Below are 13,900 nucleotides of genomic sequence, written 5' to 3'. Positions count from 1 at the left end.
AACAAAATTACAAAACCTGCTAAATGGAAACCCCAAGCCCAGATATAGTAAATAACTACTGACTAAATGTATTAACATTGTGACAAGAAGACTTAGCCCCGAGAAAGAACTACTTATATGCGTACCCCAAACACACACCAACCAGGTTAACAACAGGAAAAATGACAGTGAGAATGCAAGCCATCCTAAAAAGTATAGACCAATAACTTGCCTTCCAACAATGTATAAACTACATACTGGAATTGATGCCAACACAGTTTATTGTCATTAAGAAGAAATCTCAACCACGGCAATAGAACAAAAGGGTAACAAAAGAAAGTCACATGGAAAAACGATCACTTGTTAAATAAAGTCATAATGGATAATTGTAAAAAGAGGAAGAATTTATGTATAGCATGGAAAGATGATAAAAAAAAGCATTTGATAGTATCCCACATTTGTGAATAAAGGAGTGCTTATAGATGTATAAAATATATCCTACACTGACTGAATACATTACAGTGACAGTGAAACAGTGGCGAACCACTTTGTAGCTAAGCCATGACAAAGGGCAAATTATTATCCAAGGATAAAAATTCAAAGGAAATATTCCAGGGTGACTCTTTCTCATTGCTGCTCTTTTGTCTTGTCCTTAATCCATTAAGCTGTCTACTTAACGGATTAGGTCATGGTTACAATTTGGTTCCCAGACAACAGCAAAGTGTAAAGGCTTTTCATTGTCTTTTTGTGGATGATTTAAAACTGCATAGTTCATCAGATGAAGAGCTGAAAGCACAATTCTCTCTCTCCGCTAGGTGCCATCAACTCGGGTCTGAGTCCTATCGGCTTGATGAATTAAAGATCCAAAAAAAGAAGTCAGTTCCATGCTAGTCCAGCAAGGTCCTCCAGTGTCATCCATATGGCTGTCATCAATGTGTCCAGCCAAGTGGTTGCAGGTCACCCTCTTCGCCTCGTTCCTTCACTATTCCCAGACATAATGTCCTTCTAAGCACAACTGAAGGGGTCAAAACCTTCTCAGATAATATAAGAATGTCATCTGGCCTTAATAAATGTGCAAAAGGAAAATTTAAAGCAGGAAAGCTGCAGCACTAAAAAAATCAGTCTGGGACAGGAATGTGATACCATAACGGAACTTGAGCAGGAGGGAGTATATAAACATTTGGGAATTGATGAAGGATCCACAACAACACATGAGCAAATGTGAACACTCACTTGTTACTATTTTAGAAGACTAAAATTAATACTGAAAAAATCCCTGAAATCTGGGCACAAAGCCAAACTCTAAACCGATTTACTCTTCCTGTTCTAACTTACAGTTTTGGGGCAATTGGCACCAAAAGGTATTGGATCAGTTGGACAGGAAAACATGAAAAAATGTTTCATGCTTATCAGACGATATACAAATATCACTATATACCAATATTATGCATCCCTCATTCTGAGGGATGTTTGGGCCTCTCAAAATTGATCACATTACCAACAGTTCAAAAAATAGATGTGAGAAAACCAGATATAGTAGTCCATGATAAGATGACAGAAGTAGCACTGATCGTTGAAACCTATAAACCCAGTGATTACAGTGTATTATGTACAGAGACAAAGTCATAAAATACCAGGATTTGCAGGCAGAAATGAGGGCAATGTGGAAGAAGGAAACCCAGACCGTTTCAATAGTAGCAGTAGAAGCAATGAGGCTCATAAAAGAGAATTTACAGTCTTAGAGATGCTACCAATACATGTACCTCCGTATGCATTGCAGGAGTCAGTTCTGGGCACATTGTGGGTTCTGCAAAGAGCACTTTTGGCCCATATCAAAGATTGAAACAATACTAATTTCATGAACTTTAATCATGCTTTGATTTGGGAATGGAGTCCATTCCAGTCACAGTATCAGAAACGCACAATACTTTGGAAAATTAAAGGTTAAATTAAAGGTTAAAACAGTCTGTACGGAAATGACACCTTAGAGTAAACCAAAGAAAGATCCTGCAAAGACCTCAAACAGTGACATTAATATAAGAATTCTATCACAATTAAGCAATGACAACCAGGTGCTTTGTTGTACCTGGGGCATACCTCCACCCTGAGAATCACCATCCAGAACTTGATGAATCAGATATACTCAAGGAATTTTGTGAAGTCAAAATGTAAGGGAAGTCTCCCATCCCCTTACAGACAAAGAAAGCTGAGAGGTGGGAACCCTCTTCTCCTTCTCAGAATAGGGAAATGGTTTTCTGGCCCCTACGAGAAGTAAAGGTCTAAGCTTATTCCATGAGCTCTGTAGAGTCTTTAAGCAGAGCGGTTTCCTAAGGGGATCTACCCAACAGTTTTAAGTTCTAGACATCATTAAGTCTAACTGTGGGAACTTAAACAGCAATTCTCCCACAGGAAATGGAGTATTAAAGGTTGTAACTGCTTTGTTACTAGAGTCTACCTAGAGACTTGGATGACAGAACTGAGGACAGCAAAAATGGGTGATCTTAGAAGCCCTCTTCATTCTGCACAATGCTTCTTCAAGAAGTGAGGCAACTTAAAGAACACCAATAGAAAGCTGTGAGGCATTATACAGAGAGACTGCGGTCATTTCTAGTTTATTCTTTTGCAGCTCACCGACTTGGTCTTGGAAGGATGTCCAAATCAGACATCACCCTAGAACCAGGGTATCCAGCTTTACCTGTCTCAAATCTTCCTTAAATGCAATGTGCCTAAGCTACATTATCCAGCACAGACCCACTTCTGATCCTGCTGCCTTACACAGAGTATTAGTATGTCAAAGATGTACTGGGTTATATAAAAGCCGAATGTAGGAACAGTCTTTTTTAAAGCCCCATAGGAAGGTCTGTAAGCATCTTGGAGTATGGTTCATAGTGAATGGCTGGCAGTGTGATTAGTGAAATAGAAGATTAAAGTACTTAAGTGTCAAAAAGGCAAAGGAGAAAACCCTTTACTTCCCTGTTCAAAAGACATAAACGCTCTTGCTTTCCCATTCAAAGAGTTATACACATCACGCAGTTAAGTGGAAAGGTGCTGCTGTAATCTCTGGAGCCAATCTTGGACTGAAGAGATCACAAAGGAATCTGTCCTGTATGCCTAGGCAGGATGCCATTCAACTTAGTTTATGGTTGGGTTCAAAGGACATCCATCACTGTTGCAGCAGGGGTAAGAAATCCGCATGTTTTCAGGTTACAAATTCAGATGCCTCCAGAATGTAAATAAAATACTTTCCAAGACAAGTTTTAAAAGGTGGGATGACCCACGGTTCTTCATGCTAAATAATTCATGGGGTGTTACAGGGGCAGGGAGAAGAGTACAGCAGCAACAGGTCAGTCCACAATGGACTCCATGAGTCAGTCTTTCCACTGGAGGGGACACCTCATTACTCATGTTATGATCCCCACAATTCCTCTCCCAGTGGATTGAGGTGGAAGGAGACCCTCTATCCCTAGCTTCAATAAGGACACCCCTGCACTTGTGTAATCCAAAGAGGACAAGTGAGTAATAGGTCAGCCATCAAACATCTGGTGACGGGCATCAAGGCCTAATTTATTGCTGGGACATAAGAGGCCTAAAAGAAACACAGTGCTGGTATCAAAACCATATAGAGTGCTGCACATAAAAGGACTAAACAATTCTGCCAAAGAAAGACAGGATGTGCACTTTCAATGTACTGGTTACACCACAGGGCTAAATCTGTGTGGGAGAAACTGTGGGATTCTCCCCAGTCCTAACCAGCGAGTCTCACTCTACTGGGTGGGGGAACTAGGGTATTAAGACTCCCCCTGCATTGTCCTTCACAGTGGTTATGTAGCTGCTAGAGAAGCACCACATGTGCTTGTCTTGGTGTCTGAAAAGGGATAAATCACTAAGACTCACACATACATTTAGCAGAAAGTGGTTCTGATTTCTGGCTTTTATACCCTTACATCTGTCCATCAGATTATTACGGGTCTGTATCATGTTGTTGAATTCTTAAAAGTTCGAACGTCATATGGTCATATGATCAAACTTTTAAAAGTTTGAACGTTTCAACGGAGATCTCCGTACAGTGCGGAATGGAAAGATTTCCCTTTTCTGCACTGTAGTGTGATCTTGGAGTTGGTATATTTAATGAGCGGGAGATGTGGGGGGTGCAGGGGGGCTTGCCACCCTGCTTAAACCGTTCAGGTAGTTTTTTTCTTTGGTTTATTTTTTTTATTACATTTTCAAACTTTTAAAAGTTTGATCATATGGTGTTGACTATATGACGTTCGAACTTTTAAAAGTTTGATTATGTAATATAGTTGTGATTATTACAGCATCAGGATCATGGGAAGGAATTTCCTGTCAGTCCCTGTACTATGGAACTTCCACAGCCACTATCCTCATGAAGCTGATACAGTGCTGATGAGGTCATAAGGCCGAAATATGCATATCCACAGCTAGTGGGGTTTGGTTTACTGGCCTGAAATTTCCCATTAAAACAACAAAACAAGTCATGGGCATTCAGAATTGCTAATGAGCTGAAACACCTGATGTTCATAAGGTTCATTTGTATATATTCCATGTGCCTCTGATACAAGAGGTTTGGGAGGTCACTCAGTGGAAGTTCTAGCTTTGCTGGAGTTTTCATTTTGTTTTTACTGATTCGTTTTTCAGTGACTTCTCACTCATTGTTTTAGTTTGGTGTTTGGGATAGTTTTGCAGTGACCCTAATTATAATGGACATCAGCTGGGTATAACAGCCCTGTGTTTCTAATGCTTAGTCAAACACTCTGCTTGTGCCATGCCGACGAGGAGGTCACAACAAAGCCGAAATATGCATATCCACAGCTAGTGAGGTTTGGCTTTAATGGCCTGAAATTGTCCACTAAAACAACAAAACAAGTCATGGGCATTCAGAATTATCAATGAGCTGAAACACCTGATGTTCATAAGGTTCATTTGTATATATCCCATGTGCCTCTGATACAAGAGGTTTGGAAGGTCACTCAGTAGAAGTTCTAGCTTTGCCGGAGTTTTCATGTTTGTTTTTACTGATTGTTTTTTTCAGTGATTTTCTCACTCATTATTTTAGTTATTTTGGGAATGGCCAGAATGAATCACTGGCTCTCCTGAGAATGTTTGATATCATGCTCCTTTCATAGGCAGTAGTAGGAGTGGCTATACAAAGCCTTAGGCTGCGACTCAGCAGCTAAAGGAACAGTTAGATGGTTGTGGTCTTTAAGCATCACATTGAATCACCTTCTCATGATGAATAATAGTTCTCATGATGAATAATAGGACAATTATTCATCATGAGAACTATTATTCATCATGAGAACTATTATACATCATGAGAACTAGTTCTCATGATGAATAATAGGACAATTATTCAAACTGTGCGAGAAGCAGAAAAGAAATAAGGATATCAGTACCTGGATACACCCTGCTCATCTACAGTCCGACATCACACTGGACAACAGCCATAGCAGTGATGCCCCAACAATGCAGTGATGCTCCTAAGAGTGGCAGCTGAATAAAATCCTGAACTGTGCTAACCTATGGCCTCTTCCTCTCTCATTTATCAAATTGATGTCCTTCAAATGTTCTTCCCCACAACAAAAGTGCATTTAGTAATGCTTCTTAAAGATTGCAGTATCAGAACTTAAAAGTACACACATCTTTTTCTAACAATGCGATGCAAAAGGTCACTTGCAACGGTAACCAGTTGTGCACATAAACCACACAGTACAATTTCAAAAAGGAATCAAAAACATACAGGCATTAAGCTGCACTTGCTATAGAAATGGATATGTCAGTTCCTGACTTTTCAGCAGTAACCTAACTGCAAAATATGAAATGACATTGGGAAGGTGCCAACTGATAAAACATTTCTTTGATTAATTCTTATCTACCTTGTAACATGTTGGATAGTTCTCTATGTCTTTATACATGTTCTTTTCTTTCTGTAATGATGTTGCAGCTTCATCTAACCTGGATAAAAAAAGCAACATCCTTATATCAGCAACAATTAATAAAAGCATAAGCAGTACACTTAAAACATATGAGTACAAAAAGACTGATAAATATTACAAACATGTCTGCTATGCCACTTGACAAATATCATACAGCAGTGCATCTATGTTAGAGTTATAAAGGAATATTAATTTATGGACCCTTTTGATAACAGGACACAAATTATGAAGTAGCTCTCCTTGCTCAGCGGGGAAAATGTGACAAATGACCTGTGCCTGATTGGTGAGCACAGAAGCTGGAGGGAGCTTGCACAAGGATGCAAGTGAGTAGTATGTGGCTCACCTAATCTGGACAAAGAGAGAGAGACGTTGCTTTGCTCACAGCACGGGTAACACTGAGAGGAAGCTCAGAGTGCAGCAGCTTGCAGAGTCTGTGTGTCATAGCCCTGTAAAGTCAGAGTGCTGTGTACAGTGAATGCTGTTGCAAAACATCCGTCAACAACATTGACCACCCAATCAAATGTTTACTACTTATGATATAAACAATGACCTTCTCAGAATAGATGCTGACACTAGAGACCTGGGAGCATTTATGGATAATGAACTTTACTTTGACCACCATGTATCAATTGTCACTTTTAAAGTGTTTTCCCTGCTGAGACAATTACTAAGCACATAACATTAAGGTCAAAAGACGCCCTTGTCTCTGTATAATTTTTCCTCATCGGGCCCATAAACTGAATATAATGCCCTCTGTGCCATGTAACTATCCAGACATATTACACAACTACAGAGACAGAGCTTCTTTACAAAGAAAATACCAGGCATGGGATCCCTACAATACACAGAATGACTAAAAGCCCTAGTGTTCTATTCTGTCTTGCAGACTTCCGCATGGCAACCTTGGCCTGGCCTGCAGTGCAGCAAATGACCTTGCTCTGGTCGATCACTTGCATATTTGAAAAACTTGTAACTCCACAAATGCCCACTCTAGACCTGAATCTACACTGTAATATAAACATAACCTGTTGTCAGGATCAGTATCTCTCCCAGAGAAACCTCTATCTATGGAAAAAGTTTCCTTCTCCAAGTTAAACAAAACAGCTCTCTAACACTCTTCAAAACCAACTATGTTGAGTGGATGGAGCTCTATAAATTCACCTGGCACCCTCAGTATTTTATGGACAGAGAGAACACACACTGCAATGGGGGTGTAATTATACTCATCCTTCAGATTATGCTTTACCATGAAAGCTAGAGGGGAAATCAAAGGTGCAAGCAAGAGAGTAGAGAGAGAAAATCTAGAACTTTGAAATCTTGACAAAAAGGTTTAGAAAAGAAGGATCCAGGACCCTTCTATTTTTGAAACTAGAAAAATTCTAGTACACAAGGAAAAACTTTCCCTAAGAGATTGGGGGAGGCACAGGTTCTACGACTCCATGAGACGTGTTGCAGGCTGGAAGGAAATGGAGAGATGCAGTTCCTTCTGGAATTGGGTGAGGGGGATATACCTCTCAAGCTGCATACACTGAAAATAGGAACAAAGCCCCTTGAAAAGTAGGAACATCCAGCTAAAAATCTGGATGTCCAATTAACATAAAATTTGAATACCAAATAGCATGTAGGTCTACCCACTTCCATAAGAAACGTGGCATATTACTCAGGAATATACTTAAAAACAAGAGAATGATAAAAATGATGGAAAATGCAAGTATACTATCAGAGAGAGTGTACAATCTGTGGACCTTAATGAACTGCATTGCAAAATTCTACCACACAAGTTAATTTCTTCTGCTTCAGAAAAAGGGAGAGGTTTCCTCTTTCGTTAAATTACTGTTGACAGCTTTAAAAATCATGTGATGAGGGATATTCAGAAAACTGTGGGAAGGGGCACATCAAGCCTGAAAGTAGGGACATAGATCCATAAATAGGGGAATTTTGTGGAGGGGTAAATCAGGCCTTAAAACAGGAACACTCCTTCAAAATGGGGACAGTTAAGAGATCTGGGAAGGGACTCCCACTGCAAAGTGCACCCCTGATTGTCTTCAGAACCCAGCTGCCTGAGAGAGTCTGATATCACAAGGGGAGATGAAGTCACATGACATGGAAAGTCTGCCTGGGTGGTGTGGGGGGGTCCTGAATAGCTTAACAGTTGTGCTGACTGACAGAACTGCCCTTGATTATTAGGAGGGATTTCCTTTCTTTTTAAGACCCTGTTTGCTGGCTCTTTGCTGCTTAAATTGGTTATTGGAGAAGGGGAAATTGTTTACTCTAGAAAAGGAGGGCTGAAAAATCTACAACCTTTTAAGCACCTCAGCTGCAGAAGGACCATACAGAACCTCTTCATTCAAATGAGAATTTAAAATCTCAAGACATTTTTAAGAATGAAGGCATGCAAATCTCCTCAAAATGGCTATTTTCTAACACTTTGTGCTTTGAAGTCTCTATTTTCTTCTCTACAGAGTTTAAATATTCCTCAGTTGTGTAGCAGGAAATTCCTGTCAAGTGTCTGGGGCATAGAATAAATCATCATGAGTTATAGCTCGAAGTTCCACTGAATGATAACTTGTACCCCCCCCCCCCCCCAAAAAAAAAAAAAACCCTGAAAGCACACAAACCTCCTGACTGCAAAACTGGAAGCAAGTGCTATGTGTTCTCCCTCCTCAGTCAATGGGTTGTGTTCAATAGTTTCAGGTTGTTGAGCTGTGGAGTTGCAGGAAAAAAACACAACCTTATTTTTTTCGATGTCCAGAAGAACATTTCTATTTTTATGTGAAGAGATTCTGTCAAAAAAAAAATCTAATAACTTGCTGGATCTGTGGTATACAGGAATGACGCTCTAGACCCAGATGACCGAAGTTCAAATACTGGATCATGTACAGGAAAAGTCAGGTAGGGGAGGACGGGAGTAAGTAGCTGACACTAGGTCACCTATTCAGATGGGAAGGAGTGGTGGTTCCTGCTGGCAGACTGCCACCATGCAAGTGGGGGACTGAAGGACACCAAAATGACCAGGACCATGGACATGGGCTCTCATCTCAAGCTAGTGATGGTAGCCCTCATTGTAAGTTGGTGGAAACATGCAAACACATGAGGAAGGCACAGGATGCCCTATAATAATGTGCATGCTCTCATCATCCAAGAGGGGTGGTATTAGGGATTCATTAGAAATATCCTCACTGTTATGTCTGCAACAATGCAAACAGCCTCCATGGCTGACTGTATGACGGCCATTCTGGTCAGCTCTTATCAATGTCCTGGGAAAACCCAATAAGAGAGACTGAGCAGGCTGAACACCAACAAGAGGAGGATCGATGGTTGGCAAGCAAGGTGTGGTAAATAAAATAAAAAATGGCTTGCATGAGCCAATATGTAGTTAGTTTTCCCAGGAGAAAAACTGAAGGACCTGTTACATCATGAAGCTTAATAAATAACAGATACTCAGGAATGTGGTGTAGTCTCACTGAGGTGAGTACTCCAAATCATGATAGCTCTAGAAGAAAGATAGACTGCTTGACATGCAAATTACTGTAGACACTTCATTAGCATTAAAGGTATACACCCTATACACAGACCTCCCTTTTAAACTATAAAATATGTATCTATATACTTATAAGGTAGTATGCAATACATCGTACAAATCATATGCAATTAATATCAACACTCTACTATGCGCATCATCGATTATTTACATCAAAATAAATCTTCTGAACACACCGACAACTTAATTACATTACACTTCTTAGTCCTTAACATTTCTAACTCTGGGCCAGTCAATAATACTGATCTTTCTTCTTTAATTATCTTCTGTATCTGGAATTACTTAGGAGGACTATAAGCATTGGACCTCTGATGTTTCTTTTGAGAAAATTCATGCTGCAATACAGTTTTATCTGAAGTGTTCCAAAGGGCTGTTGCCCATCACAGTTGTCACAGTGCCTATTTTCTTGCTACAGTACTGACTCTGACACTTCTGGCTGCTCTTCTTCCTGACTCTTTGACTCCAACATGATTTTTCTTATAATAGCATCTGTAATTTCTCATTAAACAATTCTCCACCTTCCCTATAAATAACAAAAGATTGTGGTAAAGATGCTTAATCAATGAATTTGGCTTTGGGATACAAGTCTTTCCCATGACTATGTACTTGTCCTGTTTCCAAACCTGCAGTTCTGACATTCTGCAGTTTCTATCATGACAGCATTTGCTTGTCTACAGATTTTCTTTCATTATTTCCTTCTACTTTCAACTGACTTTCAGGCATCAGTAATTTGGCTGAACTACATCATTTGCTTTTTTAAACTTCTGTTCCACTAACAGTTGAGCTGGAGACAGACTGATCCCTGTAAAAGAGGACTTCTTATGCTCCAAAACTGAGTGGAAATCCACATACGTCTGCTACAGATCTGCCTTGTTTGATTCCTAAGGACTGCTATCTCCAGCTACCAAATGGACCGTGGATACTGTGGACTGGGCATTATACATTTGAATTCCCATTCATGTACAACTCTGAATTTCTGCTCTACTGTATATATCTATGTATCAAAATGTTTACCTTGAAAACTGACCAAACCAGATTCCTGGATCCACGGGTTTCCTGGCGACTCTTCCTCCATAATTTTGTTTTATTGTGAAGGATTAACTTATTTGTGCCATAAAATAACACATTTCTGAAAATACAGTACCCTAAACATATATGTATTGTCTAGAATTACATTGATATCTGGTATCAGTATTGCCATTGTCCTGAAAATAAATATATCACCTAGTTTCTACAGTAAACAGAGTAATACCATTTCCCCAAAATTGTAATATGTAAACTATTAAATCTCTTATCTGGAAATGCAACTGGTACTTACATTAAACAGCAACTGTTTGGATTGTGCCGCAGTAACTATATAACCTATAACATTTAAGATTGTTCACTCTGTCAAAGATCTTCGCATAAGAATTTACTTTAGCTGGAGTCAAAATTAGATCATCCACGTACATAAAACAACAACTTGCTGACATTGGACTACAGCATGTATGAGCATCTGGTTTCTGATTTACACTTAAAAGGACAATTCCTTACCCTATTTTACAGACACACTAGAAGACACTGTATTTTGATTTGATCATTGTCCTTGAGTATGAAGACTCTGAGAAGCTGTATGCATGAACTGATGCTGAACTTGTCACACCCCTTCCATGCATTTATATCTACATTTGTATCTAAAAATGTGGATGCTAAAACTTGATTTTGATCAGTTTATATTTAGGATTACCATCTGCAGTCAATGACTTCTTGTTTCAGTAGCTTTCCTGCTACAAACCCATGCTTTTGTTTACAAATAAAATGACTGACCACTTTTAATAAGCCATAACAGAATAGATAATAGTCTGTAGTCCTTTGCAACTCTTGCTTTTTTTTTCTGGTTCTTCTGGTATTGCCATAAATTTGGTCTTCAACCCAACGGTAGCCTCGTACAGAATATAGTTGAGATATCTGAAGTAGTCTGCCAGAATTCCAAAGTGTAGGTCCGGCGTCGGTTGCTGTTGCCTCTTCTCTGATGTCAGTGCGCCAGGGGTATAAAAGATGCAACTGACGCCATTTTCTTCAGTTTTCCTTGCCCCACATGTCAGGTGCCCCCAAATTAGTAGGCTGAAAAAATATGCCAATAAAAATGCATGCACAGAAATTACATTTCCTTAATCTTCAAGCAAATACACCCAATAGGTTGTATAGGATAGAGTAGTGCAGATAGACCCAGTGAAGAAAAATGGGGATGGTGGGTGGGTAACCTGGACTGCAACAGTGAATACACTCGAACATCTACATTTATGGTAGGTGAACAACTGTACTATGTTCATCATGTTTCACTGTTGCAGTCATTACTCTTGGGTTGAATCCCAAAGCTGAGGATGGGTGAATGGACTAAATAGGATTAGGAGAGGCTAAGAGGCCCTACAGGACTGTAGTGGCAAAGCCTGCTCTGGACTTCGAGTATAGAGGTAAGTGGTAGTGCTTTGTAAAGGTGTGCACTGAACTCCAGGTTGCAGCCTTCAAGATATCATTGGTTGGTACTCCTCTGAGGAAGGCTGCTGAAGTGGCTGCTGCTCTGGTGGAATGAGGCCTGATGCCCTTAGGCACTGATTTGCCATGTTGAAAATAGCAGAAACGGATGCAATGGCCTATCCATTTAGAAATAGTCTGTTTTAAGATAACCTTTCCTTGTGATGCCGTAGCATATGGCACTAAAAGTTGATCAGTCTTTCTGAAGGCTTTAGTTCTGTCCAAGTAGAAGTGTAGCTGTCTGTGTATGTCCAAAGAATGTAGAATTTTCTCACCCTTGTTCTGTGGATTTGGATAAAAGGTAGACAGGTGAATGGTTTGGTTGAGGGCCACACTGGACACCACCTTAGGCATAAATGTAGGGTTTGTCCTCAGAGAAACCCTGTCTGGATGAAAAATGAGGAAAGGTTCCACAGCCATGAGTGCTTGTAACTCCGAGACTCACCTTGCAGAGGTTATTGCTAGGAGCAGAGCTGTTTTCCAGGATAAGAATTTTATATCTGCTGTTGATGCTGGCTCGAAAGGAGGTAGTGTGAGTTTTTCCAAAACATAATTGAGGTCCCAGGCTGGAATTGGTGCTCTCCTTGGAGGCCTAATGTTTTTGGCCCCTCTGAGGTACTGCCTTATTAAGGGATGAGAAAAAATAGGTGGTTCTGCATTGTAATGGGTTAAAATGGCAGAGGCATGAATCTTAATTGATGAGAAAGAAAGGCCTTTGTTCAGCATCTCAGTTAAGTATTGTAAAATCTGAGGGATATTTGGTATGGACGTATCAATGCCTTGTTCCTGGTTCCAAGCACAGAATCTTTTCCATTTGTCTGCATAACATTTTCTGGTACTGGGCCTCCTGGCCTCTAAAATAACATCCAAGACAGCTTTTGAAACATGAGTGTTCTGATTGGCTACAATATCTGCCATGCTGCCAGATTTAGGGTCCTGAGTTGGCTGTGCAGGAGCTGATTGTTTTGTTGGGTCAGCAAGGGAGAAGTTTGAGGCAATATCCATGCTGGACCTTGAGACAAGCTCTTTAGGATTGGGTACCAGTGCTGGCGTGGCCAGTCTGGTGCAATCAGTATCATTTTTGGCTTCTCTTGTCTGACCTTTAGGAGTACCCTGGGAAGGAGAGGCAGTGGAGGAAAGGCATATACTGTTAGATTTTTCCAGCTGAAGGATAGGGCGTCCACTTTCCATGCTTGCTTGTGATAAATCCTTGTGCAAAATCTCTGCAATTGGTAGTTGTGTGGGGAGGCAAATAGATCTATGTCTGGACATCCCCATTTCCTTATTATCATGCTGAAGACTTGTGGATCCAGTTTCCATTCGTGGGGATCCATGAGGTTTCTGCTTAGATCGTCTGCCAGAGTATTTGTTTTTCCTGGCAAGAACTGTGCTTGCAGGTGAACTTGGAAAGCCAATGCTGTGTCCCATAAGGTCATTGCTTGTCTGCAGAGGGGGTAGGAATGTGTACCTCCCTCTTTGTTTATGTACCACATGACAGTAGTATTGTCTGTCTTTATCAGTAACTGTCCTGGATGAAGCATGTCCTTGAAAGCTGTCAGGGCATTTTGAACAGCTAGCATCTCTTTTTGATTGATGTGAAGATGCATCTGGTTTGCAGGCCATGTGCCTTGAATACATTTTCCTGCCATATGGGCCCCCCCAGGCATAATCTGATGCATCCGTTGTCAGTGTTTGCCTGGCTGTGGGTAGACTGAATGGTAGACCCTTGCTGTGGTGACAGGCTTCTGCCCACCATCGAAATTCCTGTTGTAGGCAGGGAATGAGTGCAATTACTGTCTCCAGGCTGTGGCAATGCTGAGTCCAAACACTTTTTAGATACCATTGTAGTTTCCTCATATGCAGTCTGGCATATGGAATAAGTAGAATGCAGGACGCCATGAAACCCAAGGCC

The 13,900-nt window shown here is 40.4% G+C and overlaps 1 protein-coding gene across 2 annotated transcripts in view; it reads right to left on the bottom strand.

Annotated features, from left to right (window-relative positions):
• The window catches only part of NAPG (NSF attachment protein gamma), a 975,476-nt gene that overhangs the window by 349,404 nt on the left and 612,172 nt on the right, over positions 1–13,900 (bottom strand). For both annotated transcript variants that reach the window (XM_044067357.1, XM_044067358.1), the window contains exon 9: positions 5,874–5,952. In XM_044067357.1, coding sequence (XP_043923292.1) covers positions 5,874–5,952 — 79 coding nt within the window. The remainder of the gene's footprint in view (positions 1–5,873; positions 5,953–13,900) is intronic.

The sequence above is a fragment of the Protopterus annectens genome, chromosome 3.part1 (genome assembly GCF_019279795.1).
Source record: "Protopterus annectens isolate FY-2018-M chromosome 3.part1, PAN1.0, whole genome shotgun sequence".
NCBI lineage: Eukaryota > Metazoa > Chordata > Ceratodontiformes > Protopteridae > Protopterus > Protopterus annectens.
Note: the sequence above shows the minus strand (reverse complement) of the source record. Positions and strands in the feature narration are given on the sequence as shown.